We start from the raw sequence: 27934 nt of genomic DNA, 5'->3' as shown, positions 1-27934 counted from the left end.
CAGATTACAAAATGTCAATCAGAATCTAATTTACTGTGAAAGTGACAACTGTCTTTGGAAAAAGACTAATGAAAGCATAAATGTAAAATGTGTTATACTCCAAAACTGTTATCTGTAAAAGCAGATAATTCTTTTAACAAAATCTCAAGAACCACAGTGCACTTGAGATATAACTTAACAGTATTTTTACTGAAGACCTGTGAATACATTTCTATGGAAGTGAGCTATGTAGAAAAGGATGGAGTGTCCTTCACTTTACCAAAGAAGTCTAGCCAGCATATTATATTCAATTACCCTGTTGTGGAGGATGTTATACACAACAATAACTTATTTATTAATATCAACAATAATGTTAATAAATAATTATTGTGTGTGATAAAAGTCTACAATTTATATTATATATATTTATGGGTAACATATCTGGCAGGAAAGCCTACAATGTCAATATAAGAACATACATGGACTTTGGCACTCATAATAATTAGCTACTATTAACTATGAAATAGTCACTACTTAGTAGGAACAACTGCTTATTACTGAACAATGGGTCTGTAAAGTTATTGCAGATGGTATAAAATCAGACTTCAAATGTCATTTGGCAAGATTGTAGTGCAGGTATGAAGCCTGCAGCATCACACTTGAATCATATATTACATAGATATTTTTGGGCTTTCTATTCTGTTGTAGTTCATCATCATGTACCAGTAAATACACTTTCTACAGTGGTTTTGCCATGAGTCAAATGAGTAAGAAATTTCTGTTAAAATAATTACAATGTCAGATGGCCCACATAAAGTGGCAAGTCTCTGGAAGGTTTACTGTTTGTTACTCAGGAGAAAGGCTTTAACCTTAGCAGCGTGGATCCAGTTTAGAAAACATGCACAGTTAATGTCTAAAATTTCTGACACAATCCATGTGTGTTTTGCTGATGAAAACCTACTTACAATGTAACAAATTAACTAAAAACACACACACCTTGCCTCAAAGCTGACTGTTAATACTAAAAGTTAGGGAGGGGGGGAGTCCTTGATGCTGTCAATCTTTTGGGATATTATTATATTAAGTACATTTTTCTCCCCCTTTTATAAAATTCACCAGTTGTAATTAGCACAAATTACATACTTAGCAATTCTTACAGTATTTTATGACCACACATTAAGACCATGATCATGCACACAATTAGACATCAAGAAAACCTTCACTATTATACAAACTGCCTTTCTAGAGCAGATCTGCTCAGTCCACAGCTTCCAGATGCAGGTAAAACCTATTTTTAGAAATCAGTGCCAAAATAAGAACACACACACACAGGATGAGCCAGAAGTATGTTTACAACCTTCGCGTGCGTGTTTCGGAATCAAAAACAAGAAAAAAATGTTCCTATAAACATGGGGTCGCAAATGTTTCATTTTTGAAATAGCCAAAAATAAGTTTCAATGTATGCCTTTATTGCCAAGTATAAGAGCAGGGAGGTTTCTTTATAACAGACACTACGGTTGCTCCTCCATTCTCCACACATGCACGAGCACGACGTACACAAGACTGACAAATTCGTTCGTACACACCAGGGTTTCCTCGAATCATCTGGCATGCATTCTGCACACGTTCCCATAGGTCATCATCATTGTTGCATAAACGACAGACTTCAAGTCACCCCACAGATAAAAGTTCAATGGAGTCAGGTCCGGTGACCTCGGTGGCCATGCTACTGGGCTACCACATCCAATCCATCACTGAGGGTACTGTTCATTGAGATGATCTCTGACGCGATGGGAGAAGCATGCTGGGGCTCTACCGTGCATAAACCACATTTGTCTTCTTGTATTCAGTGGTACATCTTGAAGGAGACGTGGCAAGTGTCTTCTTAAGATTCACCGATATGAAACATACTTCTGACTAACCTGTATATATGTGTGTGTGTGTGTGTGTATATGTATATATATATAAATAAATAAATATAAAGCATATTTCCTTCCTGAAAAATGTGTCATGTGAAGGGGGTCATTATGTGAATAAATATGGCACACCTAAGACACATATTCTGGTTCGGTTTTGTTACCTCAGTTACCATTATTCTTAACTTTCATTCATTTATAGTTATGTCTCTTGGCCTTTTCCATGCGGTGACTAGTTGCAATATAGTTAAATATTTCATTGCATGCCAAACTGCTTTGTGAACTTGTATGTATATACTGATTTTGAATAATTTTTCATATTTAATTAAACTCATTTAAATAACTTTGCAACATGCATTTAAGTTCATGGACAAATTTAACAGGTCACATTTTAGGAATGAATAATACATGCAATTATCACTTAACATTATCAGTTAACTATGTATTATTTTTATGTTACTGGCAAGCTAGGGATTATTACCACTTACATGTCACTTGATGAATTTAAAAACACTGACAAAAATTTGTACCATCATTTTTAGTTATTCATATGCCTCAAAAGTTGTATTTGAATCATACTCCTGAGCCTAACCGATTAATCTTGATAAATGCTGACAGAACAAAAAATTTGTGTTCATGCCACTGAATACCGCTTCTTTGTTGCAACCAATGAACCAGGGTGTGATTGCTGTATTCAGATTATTTCATAGTTGATCATGGCAATAGACAGGTTAGATCATCCTACTGCCCAGCAGTTTTGGAAAATGTATATCATAAATGCCATGGTCATTATACAGGATGCACTGCTATCCAATGAGATAAGATTGGAGAATATGGAAACTGAAGATTTTGGTGAGTTTCTTGAATTTCACAGTGAAAAACTGTCTAGTTAGAACTTGGATTAAATGGAATAGTGAAGAACACAAGACAAGGAGGACCACGATGATAAGGCAAGACCCACTTAAGATTCTCACTTTAAAGTTTAAGCCTAAAGTCTGCCATAAAACTGAAGATGAATCACAAAACATATCATAAGTGAAACTCTGAAATCTCCAAGGCAGTCAACATTGCCACAGCACGACTAGTTAGTTAGTACAACAAGAGCAGCTTATACGCTGGTAAGGCACTCAACTGAGTGGTTTACATCTGCACTTTGTTTCCTAAATATTTGATATTATTTCACTTATTTAATTGAACTATACTTTTTCAGAGTACTGCAGTGGCAGAACATGTCTAATCTATTTCAGGAAATATTCAATCTTTTTATGTTGTATCACTTATGTCATGTTTTGCAGGAACATAACCCCAATATTAACTGATCATTGCTTGTAAATAACGAGAGATGACAAACTACCTAGACTGAAGATTGTCATTTAAAAACACTATTTGCAAATCATGGCCAATACAAGAGAATAAATTAATGAAATATCATAAAATGCCCTGCCATGTTAATGTAATAGAATGAAGATGTCATTTTACAGCTGCACTAGTCTGCAATTTTTGAAGCTGCTGCCGGAGCTCCTCAATCTCATGATTCTGCTTCTGTATCACTGCAAGCAAGTGTTGAACTGTCTTGTTTTCTCCATCTATACTTTCAGCATCATTTGTTTCCTTTATTAGTGGCACAAGCATCAACTGAAGCTCACTGGCAGATGGTCGATCTGAAGGTGAAGCAGACACAAGGCGACCAATCAGCTGGGCCTGAACAAACAAACAATGTTCACTTTATTCATCATATAATCCATCAGCATAGGACCAAGGGATAAACCAGGCTTGAATCTAAGAGGTGTCTGGTCCAATCTGGTCTGGTGACATTCTATCCTGTCTGAAGCCTTTTGTACTGATTTCCAGTTCTTCAGGTAAATGTCCCAAACTTCCATCAACATCCTATAACTATTACACCAATATTATATTTGACATACATGTTTCATGAGATGTGCATCTGGGCATCATAAATTAATCTTTCTCACAGAATGATGAAGATGTTAGCTGTTGTATCCCGAGCTGGGATAGGTTGGCAGGGCGAGCAGATCCCACAGGAGGCAGTTCTGGCTGATCGAAGTACTGCAAGCTGGAGGTTAACTTGAGAGTTTATTACAAATAAATGTGGTACAAGTTGTTTGAGAAACCCAGGAGTCAAGAAGTGTTGATCTGCCTAAGCACGGGCAGTGCCAACTTCTAACAAGAGTCGAGTTCTTTCCAGCGTGGAGACGACCTAGACTCAAGTTCAGAGAGTAAATAAGGGTGGTCGGTTGTCTTGGTTTTATATAAGTTTGGTGACGCCGACTTTCTAAATATGGTTACAAAATAATAGTTTCTGTAAAGCTTGCTTCATCTCGGTACTCTGCCACTGCGTATAGGAACTTTGGCTTGTTTACAGTGTGTCCTATCACTATTAGTTGACCAAGAAGGATGATTTGGAAATCAAGTAGAAACATCCTGCTTTCCCTTAGTGAAGATAACTTGTTTGTAGCTTATGTTGAAATAGCACTGGGAGAGTACCGATTACAAAATAGTTACAATTGCAGCTTAGTTCCTAAAGATATAGGAGAATATACTCCTTTTAACATATATTTCCAACAAGAAGACACAGTCTCACATTCCTTTTCTTTTGAACGTGGAGGGAGTTATATAAAGGATGAAGCTTAACCCCTGGAGCACAAATGATGACAGTTAATTACTGGTTAGGTGTATGCTGAACTACAAAGCTCAGATGAAAATGATAAACCCAGGATAAAAAGGTATACTGTTATTTGTATATTACAAATTGTTTTGCTTCTGTATTACTATACAAATATTTCAGTTTTAAATACTGGCATTCTTTAATGGGAATCCTATTATGTATCAGAGAACTACTAGGTATGGACCATATTATGAATAATTTTATGTAGTAACAGAACAGAATATCTTACATACTTCTCTCTGGACATACAATTCAGCTATAAGTTACTGATGCTAAGAAGATTTTTGAGACCAAACAAAAATTGCACATAAATTCATATTGAATAAGTCTGCATATACAGAATTTATAAGCGTATTTGAAAGCTCACCAGTTTTGGTACTGTCACGGTAAGCTCTGAAGGGATGTGGCCAGATCTGAGCTGCATGATAACCTTGTAGCGCTCCATGTCTGTACTGAAAGGCTGCAGCAGCTCAAACAAGACAATCCCCATGCTGTACAAGTCACTCTAGAAGTTTAAAGAAGTTCACAAGTCAGATTAGCACTCTTCTAAATGCACATCAAACAAATTAGTATATGTGTTCAAAATCACACTTACAGAGGTTGGCAGAAATATACGTTAAAGGAAGTCACAAGACACTATGGAGATTTAAACAGATTACAAGAACTGAAAATTAAATTACTACAGACATAAATCCAATAAAGAACACCAAAGTCAAAACCAGAACTTTTGACAACATATGAAATCAGGAATACTATAGGGAAAGTTGGTTGAATTAAGGTTACAGTGGTAATGGGTGTGTGGATGAAATTAGAATTCCTTTGAAAGTTTCAGAAATTAAGCTGTTAAATATATAACCACTGGCAAGAGAAATTACAAGGTGGAGAAACCAAATGAAGGAAGATAAATGAGACAGTGGGGGGATAAGATGGGCCAAGGCTAAGAAGCATTTATGGGGGAGAGAAAGAATGAGAAGGGCCTGTTATAGGACAACTCATCCTGGTGGAAACATCATGGAATTATGATGGTCATGACAATGATGACAAATCAGTAGTCTTAGTCTAGGAAACAAGGCATGAGTACCATGAATTTTCACTGGAAGGGAAAATTAAAATTTTTTACAGGAACATGACACTTTGTAATTAAAATTATCATAGTTTCACTAATGACGTGTATAGAAACTGTCCACCTTGGCCAATACTTGTTGCTGATTCCGGTGACACCGCTGAGTTGTACTAGATAATGAGGTGTATACCATGTCTCAAGAGGTCTCATGGTGACCAAATTGTCTAGAATTGTCTCTATCCAAATGTGTAAAGAAGACTGTGTTTGCTCACCTTTGAATCACACTTCCCTCTTAGCTGCTCTGGCGCTGCATACAACTTTGTCCCTATCTCTCCCTTGTGCATGATTGGATGCTCAGATGATGGCTGCACCATCAATGTCACATCATCAGAAGAGTGTTGTAGACAACAAGCTAGGCCAAAGTCTCCAACCTGAACTTGGCTCAGGTTGTGGTTCACAAAAATGTTGCTAGGCTGGAACAAGCAGCATCCACATTATAATCCATACCTCTAAAGGGTGCATTACATTCAATATTGCTGTTTTCCTGGATGTGATCCACTATTCAGTAATCTAAAATGAGATCACTGCTCCTGTCTTGAAGTCAAAATACCTAGTCCTTGTCTGAAGACAGAGCACAGCAAGCTTTCAAAAACTAGTGATCTCATTTTAGAATAATGGATCATGCCCCCAAAGAGCAGCAAAACTGAATCATTCATACCTTTCCCTACAATAAAAATGTTACCGTGCTGGATAAGATTATGGTATTACAGACCATCGGCCTGCCAACAGCAGCTACATACTTTTGGTGGTAGATGAATGTCAACAATATAATAAAAATGTAGGCCTAAATAATTGTGTTCATAGAAGGAAAGACAAAACTGCTGCCTATACAGGCACATCCAGAGTCTTTTAAAGAACTTCTGACTGAGAACAAAGAGAACCTTAACAATACATTAAATATTCCTGCTACTGTAACAATGCTTTCACATTCATATCACATTATGCAAGTCAAGAGAAGCATCTGCTATTTTTCAGCTTATGATATTTCAGCAAGAGTTCTTGCATGTACTGTATTTACTTGTGTACTCCACACACACTTTTTTGAAAATAATTTACCTGTAAAATGGGGTGCATGGCTTAAGAGAGTATGAGTCATTGCATACCTAACTGAATCTCTCTACCAGTCCCTTGTCCTTTAAAAGCAGGGCTGACCATTACCTGCTTCACTTATCATTTGAAAAATGAGTAGGAAGATTATGAGATTATGGTCTTCCATAGTGAGTGAAAAACTGAAGACAGTTCGAATGGCTGAGGAAACTGGAAATCAGGCTGCCAGGAGAGGGTCTGACATCAGAGAGGCTTGTATAAGAGACTGGAGGAAGAAGAAGGATCTTCTAATGGAAACTGCAAGTAATTGAAGAAACTTCAGAGGATCCAAACCAAAGTTTGAGGACTCAAAGAGAAACTAGTGAGCTTTATTTGCAAGAAGCAGCAGTTCGGATACTCTGCATCAATGGAAATGTGTCAGATGGAAGCGCTGGAAATAAGCCAAGCAGGTAACAAATTTTAAGACAAGTAAAGGATGGTTGGTGAGGTGTTTTGCACATAATAATTGAACCATAATAAGACAGAACCTGATCACACAGATGCTACCAGATGCATATGAAGGAAATATTATGAACTTCTTAAAAAAATTTTTTTACTTCCTTGAAAAATGGGGTGTGTGGCTTACAAGCAATTATGGTATTTTGTCATTATGGACTGCTGATAATGAAACTAATCTTTCTTTCATCTATAGAACTATATGCCATCTGTATTTCCAATAACTGTACATGCAATTGTAAGAAATCCTTGCGCACAGAAATATAAACAATTATAAGAAGTTTACGAAGGTATGGGTTCTGAAATGGTACAGCTTACATTTGTTCAAACAGCTTCTCATGACAAAGACCAATATAATAACATTTAAAGTTACTGATATTAGATTTGATATATGTGATGTTTCATCAGTTGTGGATCTGGTCATGATAAATTCAATGAATAGTTAAAATTTATTTCTGTTCATTTTCTTCATTCTTTTATCCCTACATCCCTAAAATGAGGAGAAAGATGGAGCAGAAAGTAAGGAAAGGTAAGGGAAAATAGGATGCAAAAACATGACCGATGGCATCATCACAGCTGAGCTGGCAAGTCAAGTGAGCACTGGCAGAGCCTATAGTAACCAAATGAATGGCTCACTAATTGATCACAACTAGAACCTTCAGGTTTAACATCACTGAAATCAAAAACCATGTGGCGACAATCATTAGCAAAGGTAATCCAGATGACATTCTATATTACTAGAATCCATTTTAATACTATTCTCCCATCTACCTCCTCCATCATCTTCTTCTTCCTGCCAAGAGGTTTCTTCCATGAAAAATCTGTAAGCATTTCTTTTTTCCTGAAGCCAAGCTACATGGCCTGCCCATTGTAATTTCTTTAATCCAACTATCCAAACATTAAAAGGTATGCTCCATATATACTGCATCACTGGTGCTCAGTAAGAAGTTCTTTAGTCAACAAAAACTATGTTATGACTTAAACCCTTCTTACTGAGCACCAAAGACATAATACAATATCTGATATACAATCTGACTTTCAAATACCCGCTTTCTACCTTTATACACAGTATCCAACGCGTTAGTTTTTAGGAAATAAAGAAGTCACATATTTGGTAAATAATGAATGTTCCAATACTGGTATTCATTTTCTGGTCAGAAAATGCTTCACTAAAAATGTGTGGGAAGGTGCATTGTCAGGATGCAAAGCTGAGTCAGTGGGCCAAAGATCTGGTCTGTCTTAAACAATGCACTGCAATTTATATTCCAACTCCAAATTAATAACAGCCAATTCCCTTAACAAAAAATAAGTAAATCACCACTCTTATTGTTGCAGTCACATTTCTCTGATCTCTGAGAATCTGGACTTTTCAATTTAAATTGACATCTTACCACAGTACTAATTTTCCAAAGGTTCTAATAAGAATCTTAATAAAATATCTGAGCAAATTTATTTTCTTAGCTTCTATTTGTTTATGAGATTTTTTATACAATTTTGGTACACACTTCCTTTATTTTGAAATATGTAATCAAAATCATCTTAAAAATTACTCTATTCATATTCTTCTGATATCTTCCAAGCAGTCAACTAACAATCATTTCAGTAACTTCTCATGCCCTATTTCTTTAAGGCCACAACAAGGAAGATGGAATGGGTCAGATATTATTATTTATGAGGGAGAGATTTTACACCATTTAAGCCAGAAAACCTGAAGTGAAACGACCACTCTGGCCACATCAGAATTATTTGATCAGTTCCGTGGGCTATATATTTGCTCTCCGTGTCTGGCAATGCCCGTTTGGGCATTCCGGTGCTGGTGAGAGTAGTTAGTGACCCCACTGACTCTGCACAATTTATACTCAATCCTCATTTGACTGCCGCAGCCATCTAGCAGAGAAGCAGGAGACTTGCGTGAAAAATGAGTTCCGTGGGCTAAAAACACTAAAATGAATCTTTAAGAAATAATGTGTGATTGTACGGACTATATTCAACTGGCGTCCTGCGCCGTAGCCACGTGGTCTGAGGCATCATGCTTCGGACCGGTGATACGGAATGCACGCTGGTTTGAATTTCGGGGAAAGAAATTTCTCATGAGATTTTTGACCGGTGTATGAGACCGGTGCCAACCGAGCATCGTGAGGAAATTGGGGAGCTACAATGGGTAGTGTAATCCGGTCATGAAAACTAGCAATGGCTGGGGGTTCATCATGCTGACCACACACCACCCTATATGTGGTTGGATGATCGTCCACCTCTGCTTAGGCATGTGAATGTGAGGCCAGCAGCCAGCTTTGGCTCTCAGAGGGCTGTTATGGCACAGATTATTATTATTATTATAATATTCAACTGGCCTGGGATAAGGGTTATTGGTTCATCACTGGTTATCATAACGCATCTTCAGGTTTTATAAAAGGTGGTGAACTTAATGAATTGCAGAGTGAATATCAGTTTCTTAAAAAGGCTCAGTTCTATGGAGTTAGTTAAAGTCTCACAAAGATATCAATAAAAGGAGTATTTAGTTGGCTCACTTTAATATCATGGTGCACAATGCTCTGTGAGTGAATGTAGCATACTCCGCTCACAATTTGCTGGAATATGGCAATGCTCTGCTTCACATCCACTGCAGGAGAGTCTTGTGAATTTCTTATGTCCAACCACTGTCTCAATGTTCTTTCACACAGCTGCATTTGCACATACAGCATGGCTGATTCAAACTGCAATAAACATCAGACAAGACCTTAACGGAAGGAGATGAAATCTTTCTGACTATGTATGTACCAGTGACTTTTTGTATTTTATATGTGACTTATTTAATGATGCTGCTAACAGCTAAAAGTATAAAGAGTCAAATGATAGGATAATTAGTGAATGATGAATCAGAAAGAATTTGGAAGGACTAAGAAAACTATGAAAAACCTTGGTCAGAATAACTGGCCTCCAGGCCAAGATTAGTTCCAGGACCTTTCAAACATGAAGAAATGTAAACCACTCAGTAGAGTATTACCAGCGTATAAGCTGCTCTTGTTGCACTAACTAACTACATGGTTTACGAGCCTGAAGGTTCATCACACCGGACCCTGTCCTGGGCCAACAAAATCCAGTCTCCTTCAACTCCTATCTCCCACAGATCCTGCCTGACATTATCCTCCCATCTACGTCTAGGTCTCCCCAGTGGTCTCTTCCCCTCAGGCTTCCCAATCAATACATGGTGCACACTTCTTGGCCCATCCATGTGCGCTACATGCCCTGCCCATCTCATTCTTCTTTACTTAATCACCCTGACAATACTTGGGGAGGAATATAAATTTTTAAGTCTCTTGTTGTACCATATACCAAAATTATCCTTTTATAATATGGAATTTATTATGCCATTTTATGCCTTTCTCCTCACATACTGACTGAACTATATATGTAAGACAAGCCCATGTTGATGGCCAGGCTCACCTCTGTAATTTTTTTTACAAGGTCTGAAGGTAAACATGTGAAGCTGATGAAGATGTACATCGTAGAACAACTAACAGATGAAAATCTAAAATGGGCTTTAAATATATGAAATCAGGTTCTAATTTTACAGATATCACATACAGAAACACACACCTGGAAGAGTGGTTAATGAATTACATTCAGCTATGTTTCTATGAAGTTCACTTTTAGTATTTTATGGTATTATCAGAATGTGAAAACGTGTAACATATTTGCCTCATTACAACTTTAGTCTGAAACACTTGCTATTCAATACTGACTGAAATAACAACTCTCTGGAAGTAAAACCTGAATCTCCAGTACTATTATGTACAATCTGAAGCCAGTCTGATCCTGTTCCCATTCTCAAACCAATTTCCCTAAGATTCATCTTAATATCACTGTCCCATTTCTATAAACATTTTATAACATATAATATTTTTGGCAAAGAGATAATAGCCCTATATCCACCCTGATGCCAGAATGTCACCATGTAATGTGCTAGTACACACTGTCCTATATGAATGAAAATTAAATTATTATTATTATTATTCAGTGTTCTGTCTTATGACAGGTCCATTGCTCTGCCCAAAAAGAGCTCTCCAATTTTCCCTATTCCCAGCTTCTCGTTTTAATTCCTGGAACTTCATCTTCTTTCCTTGTTTCAGATCGTCGGTTAGCTGTATCAGTCTTCTTCCCAGTCCTCGCTTTCCTTCAACCTGGCCTTCGATGATATCACTCAGTAATCCATTCCTTCTCATAATATGTCCCAGCCAGTTAGTTTTCCTTCGTGTAATCGCCTGCAGAATGTTTCTTTGCTCGTTGACTCTCCTCAATACCTCTTCGTTGGTCACTCGATCCGTCCACCTGATCTTCTCTATTCTTCTCCAACACCACATTTCAAAACTCTCCAGGTATTTCTGTTCCTTCTTCCTGAGTGTCCAAGTCTCTGCTCCATACAGCGTGACACTCCATACGTAACACTTCACTAGCTTCTTCATCTCCAAGTCCAACTTGCTAGTGAGAAGTATCCTCTTCTTGACGAAAGCTGCCTTGGCCATGGCTATCCTTGCTTTTACCTCCTTGGTGCATAGGGCATCCGTCATGATTATGCTTCCCAAGTACTTGAAGTGCTCCACATTCTCCAGCTGTTGGATTCCAACTACAACGTTCAATGGTTCTGCTCTCGGTCCTAACCTCATTACCTTTGATTTTTCAATGTTGATTTCCATTCCATACTCTCTACCTGTTTCCATTAACTTGTCCATCATGTTTCGTAATTCCTCCCCTTCCTTCGCCAATACTACTAAGTCGTCTGTATGCTTTACAGTCGTTATCACTCTTCCTCCAATTTTGAAGTCTCCTGTTCCCTCCAGAGCTTCCTTGGCAAGCCATTCCCCGTATAGGTTAAAAAGAATTGGTGATAAGCAGCATCCCTGTCTTACACCTCTACCTATCTCAACGCTGTTGGTGTCTCCTGAGTCCAGTCTCACTTCAACTTTTTTGCTGCATGTACAGGTTTTTGATTAGTCTTCTAGACAATTACATATAGTGAATTAAATTTTGGGGTACCCCAAGACATCAATAATGCTAATAAACTGATACACACATATAATACATTTTAGAAAGAAATCTAAACACTACTTTTCAACATAATATGTTCAACTGGGATAAATCTATCTTTTTCTGAGTCTTAAGGGAAATAAGCACATTTGCAAAAAAGTACAGGTTTCCTGAACAGTATAAAGCATGGAAATATGAAAATATTTTCTTTATTCCTCTCTGGTCTGTGGTGTGTTGTGACAGATGTGATAACTATTTGGTTCTGCAAGTTTGCGGGAACACATAAATCAAAACACTTAAATATCAGGATATGACTTGAAATAAATAACTTGATGATGTGATGATATTGTTCATGAAGGGCATGACATAGGTACTGTGAAAAGAAGCTGAAAAGCCAACAAGCACGTAACACTTTAAGTAAAAATCTCTCTCTTATGTGGTTAATCTAGCAGTGGCTTTCTCAGTTAGGATTTTTGAAATCCAAAAGGAAGTGCAAATATGTCTTATTCTGTAGTACAGTTTCGCTTACTATAAACTTACATGAGCATATGGATTCTCAATCTCCCAGAAATTGGCAATTTTCTTGGCTTCCTGGTACTTCACCATAACTTTATCCACTAACACATTACTGTCATCTGATGAAGTAGAAGATTCATGTGAAGTTTTTGTACTTGGTATCTTGCCTATGCACACAGGTTCCATTACAGAATGTGTGGTTGACGAAACATCATCAGCACTCCCTACATTTGTGTATGAATGAGTAGGTGGCAGTGTTCTCTTCTGCAGACTGACTATGCACAAATTGTTACTGTGGTCACTAACACTTGTTTCTTGATTATTATTGTCATGACGTTCACCAATGCTGACACCCACACTACTGTCACTAAGTCCTTCTTTGTCCCTGGATTTGCTGTTTTTAAATACAATACTGTGAGAATCATCCTCAGTGCTATAGTGATAAATCTTCCTGGAACAAATTTGGTACATACAATTATGCTACTCTGAAATGAAACCACCAGGAGTAAAACAAAAGGCATGAACTACATTGTACAAACTTTCTTACGTTTGCTGTATTGTGCAAAGAGAAACAACTCATGGATACTGTGTACATGTTACAGGCACATGTGACACACAAAAAAGTTATTACTGTCTATAAATAAGAGAAATTTAATAATATAATTTGATTAATTTTTCGGAAAATTATCATTTTGTTTATCGACTTTCATGTAACAGCTATCTTGGTGATGGCTACTTATTCTGTACTAAATTAGAAATCAGCAGTTCTAACTAACTTCTCTGCTGCAGTTCTGTATGTGTGTTGCAATGCATTGTCAGTCTTATCACTACCATCTTCTTCTGAAAATTGACTATTTGTTGTGGAAGATATGGGTTCCAACCATGCAGCTTTATAGGATACAATGTTGGGGTGGTTCAACTTTGCTAACATCTTCACTTCGCGTAAACTGTGTAGAAACCCATGAACACTGCGGTACCTGGAAACACAATTGTATCTGTATGTAACACACGAGTTAAGTTGAGCCTGATTCACAATTGTCAGGAACCCAGTCAAGTCTTGAAAGGTGCACTGCATGTTCTGAATGAAGTTCTTTATGGAATTTCTGTCCCTCCATTTGTGGCTAAACGACTTCTGCGGTTACACAGCATTGTTAAGGAACTCATGAAATCATCACCAGATTTAAACAAATGAATACATGGAAGCCAATATGACTTCTTCTTATGATAAGAATAACTATTTATTTCTGAAGCTTTCTGTCTTCTGGGTTGTTGCGCTGTATAGTCTGGTCGATGGTTACCAACGTTTCAGAGGTCATACTGCCTCCGTCATCAGGGCGATGTCATCGACCAGACTACACAGCGCAACAACCCAGAAGACAGAAACTTCATACTCACCACTGTGAAAACCTCGAATCTTACACATTTATTTCCTACTGTACTAATGTTCACATGCCAGTAAGAAGATTATACTGCCCTGTTATTGTTTATTAAAATGTGTAAAGAAGATGAATTTAATGAAGCAGCAGTTAATATTCTAGCACAGTACAGTAGAATACAGTTGATTTTAAGAAAAATCAAGATGATGAACAGGCATTTTGTTTAGAACAGCAATAAAGCTCACAAATTATGGTATAGTCTTACTGTAGACAGATTTTTTTGACAGCATATTCTACTCCATCAAGTTTGTTTCTGGCTTTGTACACTCGACCAAAACCACCATGTGCAATAAATTCCAGCTGCTCGTACTCTGTACTATAGCGAGAATAGTCACAAGGCAATAGCTTATTTGACATTCCAAGGTTATACCTGTAACAACATAATTACAAAGATTAGGCTCAATAAAAAGCTATTATTAGTAGCAAAGTTAAACATCAGTTATCAGTATATTCCAAGGGATTATTTCTCTGGGACGAAATGTAACAACAGAATGAAGCTAACCATCCACTCTCTTCCATGCCAAAAGCCTATAAATTTAGTTGTTCTTTGTTTCTGATGTGACTGAGCCTTTCCCAGCTGCATTTTTCAAGAACTGACAAGTCCTTGTAGTCAGAATGTGTTTTGCTTACATCAATTAAACATTCCTTACATTATGTTTTTCAGCATTCTTCCCATTATAGCAGGAAGAACACTGCTACCTTTCAACTACCACAGTTCATTACTGCACAAGTTATACACTCACATTTTCAGGAGCGTTCACAACCTTGTTCAGCAACTATTAAAATAATGCCCTGTCTGTATGTTAACTCAAGAACACCCTAATGGATTTCTATGAAATATGAATATGACATTGGGAATTTTTACTAAAATTTGTTGAGCTAATCCAATATTAGTTGAAATAAAACAATGATAATGGACACTTTGCATGAAGTGACAGGGTTGGGTATCTCTAGATGGGGAATTCCTACATGCACAATTACCAGCCAGCTGCACAACCAAGTTGGAAATCCTCCATGATGATGCCATCATCGAACCAAATAGACACCAGAGATCTTACCAATGCAAGATCACTGGTCCCCTCAAAATCCTGACATTACAAAGGTTAATTGTGGAGAATGTGCCAGACTTGCCATCATATGCATACATTTACTTACTCATTAAATAAAAATAATAAATTCTTGTGGATATAACATTACAGATGACAGACCCAGTAATATTTTTAACAACTAGTGTCCTAATGAGAGTTATGAGTGTTAGTGTGACTAAGAATAATTTCAAGCACTGACTGTGATCACTAGTACTGGAAATTTTTTAATATATAAAAATAAGGCACAAGGGACATAAAATGAGGGAAGAGGAAAATTCCTATAGCTCATCAATATTTCACATATTTCATTCTTACAAGCAAGAAAAGATAGCCACAAAATAATGTCACCAAAGTCAAACATGAACAACAGCATACAATAAATGCAAGCACAAAGACTGAGAGGGAACATAATGTATTTGGTTCAATCAGAAATGTTCTCTCATACAACACAACAAAATTTTGGCACTTTTGTCTGTGCAAGTGCAGCAGACAAGATTCTGTGCTGTGCCTGTTTTAAGAAAAAGATGACTAGAAAAAAGTGATTGATATGAAATTAAAGAAATAGTCTGTGGATTTAATTACTGATGTTTTACTTAGTTAAAAATATATTATTTGTGCAGGTGAATGAGAGTATTCATGAATTCTGTAAAGGACATTCTTTAACAAACTGAAACAAACTTACTCAGGGTTAGCGTGGCGGACACTACGAGTTTATTAAATAAGCAAAGACAATATAAGAAAGAATAAATGGTCAAACTCAGGAGCTAGTACATGAATTACCTGGGAAGTTGGAGCAAAACATTAGTTTCATTTTCATTGTTAGCTGTCACAGATTTGGCAACAGTGAATAGATGAAACAGAGCTCTTTGATAGTGGCTGCGCATGAACTCAAATTCCTCCACATTGTATGACTGATCGATGAGGTTCATCTGATGCAGCTTGTGGCAGATAACTGAGAACACAAATACACATATCAAATTCTGATTCATTATTTAAGCATCTAACTCTGGAATTATGCATATCAATATAATATAAAAGCCAGTTTCTTTGTTTGTAATAGTTCAAACTGTGTTTCAAAGGAGAAATATTTAAATAAGCATGCATGTTATGGGAACTCTTCTGCTCGTAATAGGGTTAACATACAAAGTTGTTAATAATAATGCTAAATAGCAAAATATTCTGTGTGAGGACTAAAATATAATTTGCAGTGAGGATGTTCAGTTTCAATACAACCTGAAGCAGACAGTTGCAACAGAATAAGTTCTGTGTAACGGATATTGTATATATTATATTACAAAGTGTAGACATATCCCATTTAATCTGAGTTTGTGAAGTTACTTGGGAATGAAATGTGATATAATAAGTTAAATGACTTCAGCACTTTTATTGTTTCAATGGAAAAAGTTTTTTGTGATGAATATTGTATATTTCTATGTTATGAAGAATGTGTATAATCTTGTTACATTCAAATTTGTAAATTTTTTTAAAAAAAAGGTATATTCAGAGAGCTGGATTTCAAAAACGTGATGTGATATGTGAACTAGAAAGATGGTTACTGTAGCAAGGAGGAGTAAGGAGGACTGAAGAGACTAAAATGTAGGATGAAAAAGAAATATGAGGGAAAGGAGGGAAGGCTATGAATGTGTGAAGCAAATGAAGGAAGGGGAGATGAATAATGTTTTATTTTTATTTATAGTTACAATGCTTTTCAGTATTTCAGACTAAATAACATTGGATGAGAAGATAACAGTAAATAATGAATTTGAGAGGATGTGGAAGGAAGTGGTCATGGGACTTACCTGGAAGGACCGAGCAAGTCTACAAAAAATCTGTCAGGATAGCTCATCTACATGCTGAGATTTGAACCCAGGAACTCACAAATATGATGCAGGAGAGCTGCAATGTTCGGTTGGGAGGAATTATGTAGAAAGGACAAATGAGAGAAATGGAAAATGAATAAGTGAGACAGGAAAGATGAAGATAAAGATATAAAGGAGACAAAGAAAAAGAAACAGAGAGGGTGAGAGATTAATATATGAAAGAAATCATCCCCCAAAGAATTTCAATGGACTTATTTATATATATATATATATAATGAACCATGAAAAATTCAGAAGCGAAAGAAAATACATTAAAGTCCTGATTATCAGACCTAAATGGGAACGAAAGATGGTTGGATAATATGGAAGGGTATATATGAACTCAATTTATAACATTATTAAGTTACAATGTAAATACAACTCAATGAAGCAACAGAGTACATAAAATGTAGAAGGTGGAGGAGTGTGATTCATTCCACTACATGCCTAGTTGAGTATTGGTAAAATGGAGCATTCTGACATGGCATGTAAGATAAAATGGAATGAATATCAGCTAACTGAAGGTTGGATAATCAGGACTTTACTGAGTTAACATTCGTATTTGCCCTAACTTTTTAAATTGCTTTTGTGTACATTGTCTCCTAGTCCAAAATGCATTTGTAAAGCAAATCTTTATGTGAAACTTAGAGCTCATAACTGCCTTGTTTTTAATACATTATCTACTGACAGGTTCAGATTTTGGAGCAATATGGCTCTCACACTTACGCAAAATCTGAACCTACAACAATGCAAGTTCTGTATAAACAGGCTGCAAGCATGCACTGCATTACTTACAGCTCAACAGCAAAAGTGTTACATTAACTGTTTTCAAGATTACCATTCAAAGTTAGGGCTGGCAATGTTCTGCCATCAGCACAAACAATGCAACTACATGCAGGTATGATATTATTTATTAGGTTAATAAGGATACTTCAACTAGAGTCAAGAGAGTTAAATGTCTAAATGTCATGGAAAGATAATCACAGTGCAACAAATGGCATCACTGACAAAGTACTCTATTGTCAACATAAGATGTTCAATAACAAATGTACAGAGTGACTGATAAACAATTCTTATTTATCCTAGTGAAAACTGTAACTGTTACCATTATAGAGCCTCTTCTGCTGCCCTGGAGTATTTGCCAGTAACTTGCATAATTGCTCAACAAGTGACTGTATCAAGAGGCTCCTTGGAGAGAAATGATTAATGTCTTGCAGCGGTAGGCCATTATCTGCCATACCCATGGCAACTGTACTTCCTGAAACAAGAAGATGACAACTGTCAAAGTCATTATTTATACATCAATGCATTGGTCTTTTAATCACAGAATGTCTCAGTACCTGCAAAACGCTAGGTAGTTCGGTTTCTTGGCCTTTTAACAATTGTAATGAATTTAATGAAATATTATCCATAACACACCAGCAAATACACCAAAATCAGTATTTTTCCCACAGTTCTCACATAATCTGTGAGAATTTCACAACAGTATTTAAACTGACATTTAATCCAAAATCTTTATATATTGTAAAACTCTTTCAATTTCTTAAAACTTTGCATACCGTGTAGTGTATTAGAATATAGAGTAAGCAAACCAACAACTATTAACACTATAATAAGACCCACGGTTCTGGAGTTCACAGGTACAGACGACACAACTATAACTCGCCGAGACCAGCTACGGCCACCGAACACGGGATCAATAGCTAAGTACAAGTTCTACTCCTGTGAATAACAGCATCTAGTCCAGTGTCACTTCGAATATTTTGTCAAATACCCTTTTCATTTTAATTCTGAATCCAATTTGAACCATTTGACTAAATGTATTAATTTCCCTGATGCCATTGATGATGACATCTTGAGGTCGAAACGCATATGATAAGAGTGTCTTATTATCGTCTTGGTTTACTTACTCTATATTCTTTCAATTTCTCTGCAAGGCACTTTTATACAGTTCCTATATAACTGAATGTAGTGGCCAAGTGGTTAGGGCTCCTGCAATATTTTTGATAGGTTCAAGGTTACAATTTCAGCCCAGAGACTGGCTATCCTGAGGTTTGTTATGGTTTTCCACAAGCCCTCTAGGCTAATGCCAGCATAGTACTTTAAATTAGGCCATGACCATTTTCTTGAACATCCTTTTCAAGTCATTAATTATTCTATGACTTGATAATATACAGTCCATGATACTGACCATTTCATTAAATAAAACACAAGTAAATACACAGTTTACTTATAATGTAAAGTAAAGTAAAGTTTGTCCCACTATACGCCATGTAGGCGTTTGGGGTGAGTGGAGGTATAGCTCCTCTCTTCCTTGACCTCGACACTAGATGGGGGTGAGTGGTCAGCATCACGCCCCGGCCAGCTTTACCCCCGGGAAAGGACCCCGGTACCCATTGTAGAGGAGGCTGGGTGGGCCCCAGAGTCGGTCTGGACGCAGAGGCTAGAGGAAAAATCCTTTGCCCCCGTCGGGGATCGAACCCCGGCCGTCCAGCCCGTAGCTAGTCACTATACTGACTGAGCTATCCCGGCTCATGTTTACTTATAATTATATTGTATAACATATTTTTCTACAATCAACATTTCTGTCCTGCTGTTACTTTTATCATCATCTGAATTATTATTGTATTGAACAGAGTACTTCCTTGCATAACCACTATGATCATGTGGAGTCTCTTAGATTTTTTGTTGTTTATGACATGCTGTTTTCATATTAGTCACAAATGTTCTGTACTTTCTCCATAAATTGTTTGGAAGCAACTGCCCCAGAAAACTTTCTAAATTTCCCATCTTCTAAAAACTGATTCCATGTCCATGTCACAAGGAAGGGACAACATTCATGACACGAAAATATGTGAGAACAAAGTACAATGGGGACCCAATCCCTAGCATTTCCAAGGAAGCTGAAAAGTCTGATAGAAACCCTGAAAATGAATGGCTATGGCTAAAGTAAATCTATGACAGGCAGAACGTGCTTTCAAGAAACAACCCACACTTAGGAGTTACACCCTGCCATTCATAATTAAGAATCAAAGCAGAAGCAAAGACTCAGCTAAACAATCCTTACACTATTATCAGTATTACCTGCATCAAAGCTGGTTACAGTGGACAAACCAGACCAATATTGGAGCTCACCACATTGCTGTGAAACAAATTTTGTCTGCATGGTGACCTGTGGCAAAACACAATGTATTTTGAGACCACTGGCTTAGCAAAGCTAGCCCAATATCCAATAAATGGCCCTGGTAGTTGACACAAACGTGAAAGTCAGTTCACACATATATCTCATATAAATGATCCCATACAATACAAAATTTCAGAGCTGTAAAATGAACTAATTTCACAAAATACCTAATCCTATAACAATTAATCTTAAATACAGTGATACAGATCATACACTTAAATAAACTTCAGATATAATGCACTACTTTCACTGGAAATTGTGTAACATGCATCTTCTACTATAAAAATTTCTGATTCCCCGTTGTAGTCAAACTATTATGTCATCAAACAATGTTACGTTATATTTGTTTACTCAGCATTGTTGTACCAACACAACAATGCCGAGTAAACAAATGGCTTGAGTAAGACACTAAACTAACCCCAAATGGGGGGGGGGGTAGTTTAGTTTAGTTTAGTTTGGTTTACTCAAGGGTTAAAACACTTGAATAAGACACCAAACTAACCCCTCTGAAGGGGGGTTAGTTTAATGTCTTACTCGAGATTTTAAAATGAAACCAACCCCCCTGAAGGGGTGGTTGGTCAAGTGTTTTAACCCTCCATTCGGGGGGGGGTTAGTTTAGTGTCTTACTCAAGATTTTAAAATGCAACCAACCCCCCTGAAGGGGTGGTTGGTCAAGTGTTTTAACCCTCCATTCGGGGGGGGGGGGAGGTTAGTTTAGTTTCTTACTCGGGGGGGGGGGGGTTGGTTTAGTTTCTTACTCAAGATTTTAAAATGTAACCAACCCCACCGAATGGGGGGTTCATTGCGTTTTAAGAACTTAACCAACCCCCCACGAGGAGCTCCGAAAGGAGCGCTCTGCTCTAGTAAAATAAAAATACAAAACAGGGTGAAATTTCACAAAACAGAGATTATTTAAAATTTACTGACACCCTGTTCTTGAACTCAAGACCTTGATTAAAATTAAAAACTTCAACAAGATAAAAAAATTTGCAACATTTTTCATGTTCCGTTTGTCCCACACACTTACAGGACTGTAATATACAGGTGACTGGTTGTGTGTGAGAGTTCAGATTTTACAGCATTGAATTATAGTATGATTAATGAATTGGAAATTATGTGGAATCAGAGGATGGCTCTGGGTGGGTCTACAGAAGATATGGTTAAACATAAGTACCTTTTTCTTCAGTGCTTTATGGTCTTTACTGGTGATGGGGTGGGGAGGTTTGTTCTAATGTCATGGTGGGGATGGGGTTATAAAGATGCTTGGCCTTTATAAAATACTAGAGCAGGGCGCTCCTTTCGGAGCTCCTAGGGAGGGTTGGTCAAGTTTGTAAAACGCCACCAACCTTGTGTAAGAAACTAAACTAACCGCCACGAATTGAGGGTTAAAACAATTGACCAACCCCTGCGTTTTGAAATCTTAAGTAACACGCTAAACTAACTCCCCTTCGGGGGGTTAGTTTAGTGACTCATTCAAGTGTTTTAACCCCTGAGTAAGAAACTAAACTAACCCCCCGAATGGGGGGGTTTAAACACTTGACAAACACCCCCCCCCCTTTGGGGGCTTTGGTTGCGTTTTAAAATCTTGAGTAAAACACTAAACTAACCCCCTTCGGAAGGGTTAGTTTAGTGTCTCATTCAAGTGTTTTAACCCTTGAGTAAGAAACTAAACAACCCCCCGAATGGTGCTTAAAATACTTGACGAACCCCCCCTCCGGGGGGGTTGGTTGCGTTTTAAATTCTTGAGTAAGAAACTAAACTAACCCACCCGAATGGGGGGTTAAAACACTTGACAACCCCCCCTTCGGGGGGTTAGTTGCGTTTTAAAATCTTTAGTAAGACACTAAACTAACCTCCCCTTCCGGGGGGGGGGTAGTTTAGTGTCTCATTCAAGTGTTTTAGCCCTTGAGTAAGAAACTAAACTAACCCACCCGAATGGGGGGTTAAAACACTTGACAACCCCCCTTCGGGGGGGTTAGTTGCGTTTTGAAATCTTAAGTAACACGCTAAACTAACTCCCCTTCGGGGGATTAGTTTAGTGACTCATTCAAGTGTTTTAACCCCTGAGTAAGAAACTAAACTAACCCCCCGAATGGGGGGGGGTTTAAACACTTTAAATTCTTGAGTAAGACACTAAACTAACCCCCTTCGGAAGGGTTAGTTTAGTGTCTCATTCAAGTGTTTTAAACCTTGAGCAAGAAACTAAACAACCCCCCGAATGGTGGTTAAAATACTTGACGAACCCCCCTACCGGGGGGGTTGGTTGCGTTTTAAATTCTTGAGTAAGACACTAAACTAACCCCCCTTCGGAAGGGTTAGTTTATGTCTCATTCAAGTGTTTTAACCCTTGAGTAAGAAACTAAACTAACTCTCACCCCCCAATGGGCGGGTTAAAACACTTGACTAACTCCCCCTTCGGGGGGTTGGATCCGTTTTAAAATCTTGAGTAAGACACTAAACTATCCCCCTTCGGGTTGTTAATTTAGTGTCTTATTCGGAGCACTTTCTCTAATCTGATTTTTTGCTTCTTTATATCGCTGTTCAGAGGCCAACTGTTCTTGGTCAGTCAGCTTTCTACGTCCAACCCCACCCTTGCAAATTTTCGTCTGATTTCTTTCCCTTCTGTTTTTGTTGAATACGTTTTTATATTTTTATCAATGTAAGTCTTACTTCGCTTTCCTTCATTTGTTAAATAGTTCTGTTGTTTTAGTTCTTTACCTCGCTGTTCAGAGGCTAACTGTTCTTGGTCAGCCAACTTTTTACGTCTAACCCAATCCATACATATCTTCGTTTTTTCTCTTCTACTCTTGGTGAATAAGTTTTTCTACGTTTATCAATGTATGTCTTCCTTAGCTCTTCTTTATTTGTTAAATAGTTCTGATGTTTTAGTTCTTTACGTCGCTGTTCAGAGGTCAACAATTCTTGGTCAGTCAACTATCTACGTCCAACCCCACCCTTTCAAATCTTCGTCTGATTTTTTGTTCTTGTGTTCTTGTTAAATACGTATTCCTGAGTTTATCAATATATGTCTCCCTTCGCTTTACTTTATTTGTTAAGTACGTCTGATGTTTTAGTTCTTTACATCGCTGTTCAGAGACCAATTGTTCTTGGTCAGTCATCTATCTACGTCCAACCCCACCCTTACAAATCATCGTTTGTTTGTTTTTTGCTCTTCTGTTCTTGCTGAATAAGATTTTCTACGTTTATCAATGTAAATTTCCCCTCGCTTTTCTTTATTTGATAGATAGGTCAGATGTTTAAGTTTTTACGTCGCTATTCAGAGGTCAATTGTTCTTGGTCAGTCAACTTTCTACGTCCAACCCCACCCTTACAAATCTTCGTCTGATTTTTTTCCCTTCTGTTCTTATTGAATAGGTTTTTCTACGTTTATCAATGTAAGTCTTCTTTCGCTTTTCCTTATTTCTTAAATAGGTCTGATGTTGTAGTTCTTTACGTCGCTGTTCAGAGACCAACAGTTCTTGTTCAGTCAACTACTTACGTCCAGCCCCACCCCTGCAAATCTTCGTCTTAAAATCGATCAAAAGTCAGTTTTCATGATACTTTCGTAATCGTAATATATCGAATGAGTATCAGTTTACCTTGCAGGAGTTGTTAGAGTTGGTACTTCAAATAATTGATAACTTCTTCTTTCACTTTTCTGATGTTTTAGGCCGACTGTCAGTCAATATTCAAGAATGCGATGTGCTGCTTCTGGAGCAGTGATAATACGACTGGCTTGATATTTTTTGATTTCTTTGTTGTGAAGCGTTATTTGTTTGCTCTGCATTGTTGTGTTGTACTCGGCATTGTTGTGTTCCACAACAATGCCGAGTAAACAAATATCTGTTGACATTGTTGATGACGTAATTTATTGACGACAACGAGGAATCACAAATTTTTATAATAGAATAGATAGATTAGTGTCTTGCAGTCAATTTCATTTTGTTGTATTTGCATCAGGTGAAAAGTGATAGTTAACATTTGTGGGTCAGAAGTAAAGTATCACAAAAACATAAAAACATGGTAGACAGTAAAACAAAAGGCCGAGTTAAAATGAAGTTGAGAACGGATAATCAGCGACAAAATATGCCAAAGATTATGAGATACAGGCTGATTGAGTCCATGAGATAAAGCTACAAGGCTGAGCTTCTCACAACTCTTGCTGATGAAGACAACAATAAAATAGGATTGTTGATGCTATAAATATGGCATATCTCAGGCATGGTCTTCTGTGAATCCAGTAATGGTGTTTTGATCATGGAGAAAGTTTGTTCCAGATCTAGATGATGATGATTTTAAAGGTTTTCCAAATGAAGAAATCAGCAAGTCCAAAATTCTTAACATAGTGTGTGCTATGGAATGAACATAATGATCAATAATGACAAAAACAGTGATGCATGTGAACTGGGCTTCCAGCACTTGACAGACAGACACTGTCAATGCTGCTGTGAAACAAAATGGAGAAGAAGAGAGGGGAGGATAAGCATGAAGAGGAATGAGAAAGTAGAGAAAGTATGTCACAGCATGGCACTACAGTGTGATGACACTTTACTAGACTACATGGGTGAGAAAGGGTTGAAATATATAATGGCATTACAGCTGCTAGGAAAATTAATACTGCTTTGAATCTAAACAGTTCACAAAAAGAAGCAAAACGACCATTACAAGCAGTTTCTCAAAACAAATGTCAGTTGTGTAAAAAATAAAAAAAGTAAAGCAATATGTAAATTTCTGTGAATGCACTGAACAAAATATTTTGGATTATTTGTTTTGTTTGTGCATCTTCTCCCAATTCATTAGACCACATAAATGGGAATTACCACAAATAATATTTGTATTATATTAATATTCAATCCAAAAACTGTCCTTTCATTCTCTTTATTTTACGCATTCTGTTATGCAACATACTACAACAATTTGGTGTTTTTCTGTCTACACAACTCTTGTTCCTTAATAGTGTCTTACTTCACCACTACATGTTTCAGTCAGCAACACACATCATCAGGTGGTATATAAAAAGGTTAAATTCAACTGTGTGCCTTTTACATGACACATTTGCTGATTAAAAAATATAAAATAAAATAAAAAAACAATAAATTAAAACAGTAATTGCCACCATGTGCTAAATATGCATCAAAAGTTGATATAGCACATTAAAGTAGTTTATGTTACCAACACACCCTTCACTAATACCTATATGGATGGATCTCTGTAGGATGTAATTTACATACTGATAATTTACAATAATAAAAGCAATAGTGACTGGCAGGTATTAATAATAATGGTGTTTGAATCTTATGTAGTTCCAATGAAATTATGTGCCGGATTTGAGGTTTTCACAGTGGTCAGTCTGAAGATTGCTGTCTTCTAGGGTTATTGTGCCGTGTACTTGCACAGTGCAATAACCCAGAAGACAGCAATCTTCAAATTATGTGCCAATGGCTAAAGTATTAAGCCCAGATTATTTGTTTTGTTGCCAGGTATACAGTCAGGGTTTCATATTATAAAGCTAATTTTAAAATAAAAAAATATCCCTGTAATTATATTATTTTAGGTACTTGTGGGTTATCGGGACACTTTGCTTTAAAAATAGGTTAGGTTAGGTTGATGTGTGTGGATAAATGACATATACTTGAAAGTTATTATAATTTATTTCAATGAATTACAAATTATTATATTTTATTTGGATATGCATGAGATGTTAATTGTTGTTACAACCTGTCTCCAGAGGCCAAAATTCGCTTATAGATTTCAGAATTGTTTTAAAAATATCGCTGTTATCATTTGTACGCTGCCACATGAACTCAGATAAATATGAATCCGTCCAATCCAAGTCCAGATATTCGACTCTCCCATTTTGTGTCCCGATAACCAACAAGTACCTTATTTTACTTTACATGCAGAAATAAACACATTTATTTGTGTATCCAAATCAGAATTTTCTACTCACCTTAAACACAGTTTGGGAGAGGTGGAAGCTTCTTGGGCCTTCGTTTAATTTCTAGCATATAAAATGGAATTTGAGAAAATAAATTTAAACAGACTGGCTTTTGTAGTTTTCTGTAGATCTCCAGCATAAATGCAAACAGGTTTTACGTCTCCGTCCTTAAGATTCAGGACTTCTAATGAAACTGTTAAAAGCTACAGAATGTTTATTCAGTTAATAAAAATGGTGTTAACACTTTCAGGCCGACTTCAGCACAATAAGGGGTAAAATGCACCACCAGCAAACTGTAAAATAGTAAACTAAAGACAAAGTTTCAGAGCACCAAATAAGAGAAAAATACAATGCACATCTTGTGGCTTTTATGGTTCTTAAACCATGACACACCAGAGATCAATGTCACTATATATTATAAGAAAATCTGAATGGCTTTTGGTCAGGAGAATAGCTGTATTTAACAAATTTGAGGGTTTTGGGTGGGTTATACTTTGTTACACCCAGTAATTGAATATTACATTTGAATTATAAGATTCATTAAAATGGGTCTATGCTAACCTTACATATACCAGAACAAAAGCCTGCTTGGGAATATCGATTAAAACAGGGGTGTCCAATTACAAGAAACAATCAGTGCAACTACCAAATTTGTGGCATTGTTGCAGAACCAAGGTTCACTACAGTAACTACAACTAGACCATATTTTATATCTGTTTAAATAAAATCTGCATAACTATCTATTCACACAATATCTAATTCAATGTAATGATAAAAATGGGTGATAAAACTTATAGCCACAATAAATTACCTTGTGATTCACTGACCAACTTCAAAATATGTTTATAATGTACAGTTAAATTACTTTAATGACTGTAACAGGTAGAAAGTAATTGCTCCATCATGACAATTTTTCTAAAATTAATTTCCTTTCGTTTTCACCTATAAGCATAGCACTTTTGTTGTACAACTTACAGTACAGAAGAACATTGTAGTATTGCTTTAGAATTAAACAGTGAGGGATTAAGACATCTCTGCTTCCAACATTTACAGCTTAACTCAATACACAAAAGTGGTGCACCAAGCAAGACTGTCTTTATAGCTGGTAACCGGGCAAGAAAACCGGAATGTTGAAATTCCTTTTAATCCTACAGGTGTATCATGCACAACCAGCAAACACAAAATTGTTAAAATTTTGTATATGGTGACAAATCGGACACTTGGTGATCTTTAATAATTTCTCAAGGGTCTTAATATTGGAAGCTTTGTCGTTAAGCAGATAAAAAATTATGTACGAAATTTACTTTCTAACAAATAATTTTAACTGCGGATTATTTACACACACTCAAAACAACTACGTTACTAAACTCTACAATAGCAGCTCGCCCTTACGTCGAAATCGCAAAAACAGACACGATCATAGTTAACTATCAGGACGGACGACCATGCTCGGGCCCTATTCTGTGCTGTTATAATTTTGTATAGTAACACTGCAGTTACAATACCTCGAAGATGAAATGGAGTTTATTCAGAGGAAAACGCGTATGTTGTTGGCGTAACCAAACATTTCTTTCAGAATCTCCTGCAACAAAAATAATTTTTCTTGTGTTTGCAGAACTGTATATACACGACCACTACAATCCAT

The 27934-nt window shown here is 36.9% G+C and overlaps 1 protein-coding gene across 10 annotated transcripts; it reads right to left on the bottom strand.

Moving 5' to 3' along the window:
* Positions 1-389: 389 nt before the first annotated feature.
* Positions 390-27932, bottom strand: LOC110836436 (eukaryotic translation initiation factor 2-alpha kinase 1). 10 transcript variants are annotated; one of them, XM_087354085.1, is made up of 12 exons: positions 27795-27930; positions 26302-26492; positions 20252-20339; positions 18273-18425; positions 16089-16260; positions 14426-14590; positions 13561-13761; positions 12809-13235; positions 9772-9957; positions 5914-6114; positions 4946-5083; positions 390-3596 (listed from the first exon to the last, which is right to left on the bottom strand). In XM_087354085.1, the coding sequence occupies exons 3-12, from the start codon at positions 20331-20333 to the stop codon at positions 3366-3368; spliced, it is 1956 nt and encodes a 651-aa protein (XP_087210211.1). In that variant the 5' UTR covers positions 20334-20339; positions 26302-26492; positions 27795-27930; the 3' UTR covers positions 390-3365. The 10 variants fall into 10 exon arrangements, with proteins under 10 accessions (XP_087210211.1, XP_087210214.1, XP_087210213.1 ...); XM_087354088.1 differs by having other exon boundaries at positions 26302-26582; positions 27795-27922; XM_087354087.1 differs by having other exon boundaries at positions 26302-26597; positions 27795-27921.
* Between the last annotated feature and the right edge of the window lie 2 nt (positions 27933-27934).

This window comes from Zootermopsis nevadensis, unplaced genomic scaffold (assembly GCF_977971745.1).
Source record: "Zootermopsis nevadensis isolate Lab colony 2312 unplaced genomic scaffold, Znev_1.0 Znev_ptg000022l, whole genome shotgun sequence".
Lineage (NCBI taxonomy): Eukaryota > Metazoa > Arthropoda > Insecta > Blattodea > Termopsidae > Zootermopsis > Zootermopsis nevadensis.
The sequence above is the reverse complement of the archived record's forward strand: the minus strand, read 5'-3'. Positions and strand labels throughout refer to the sequence as shown.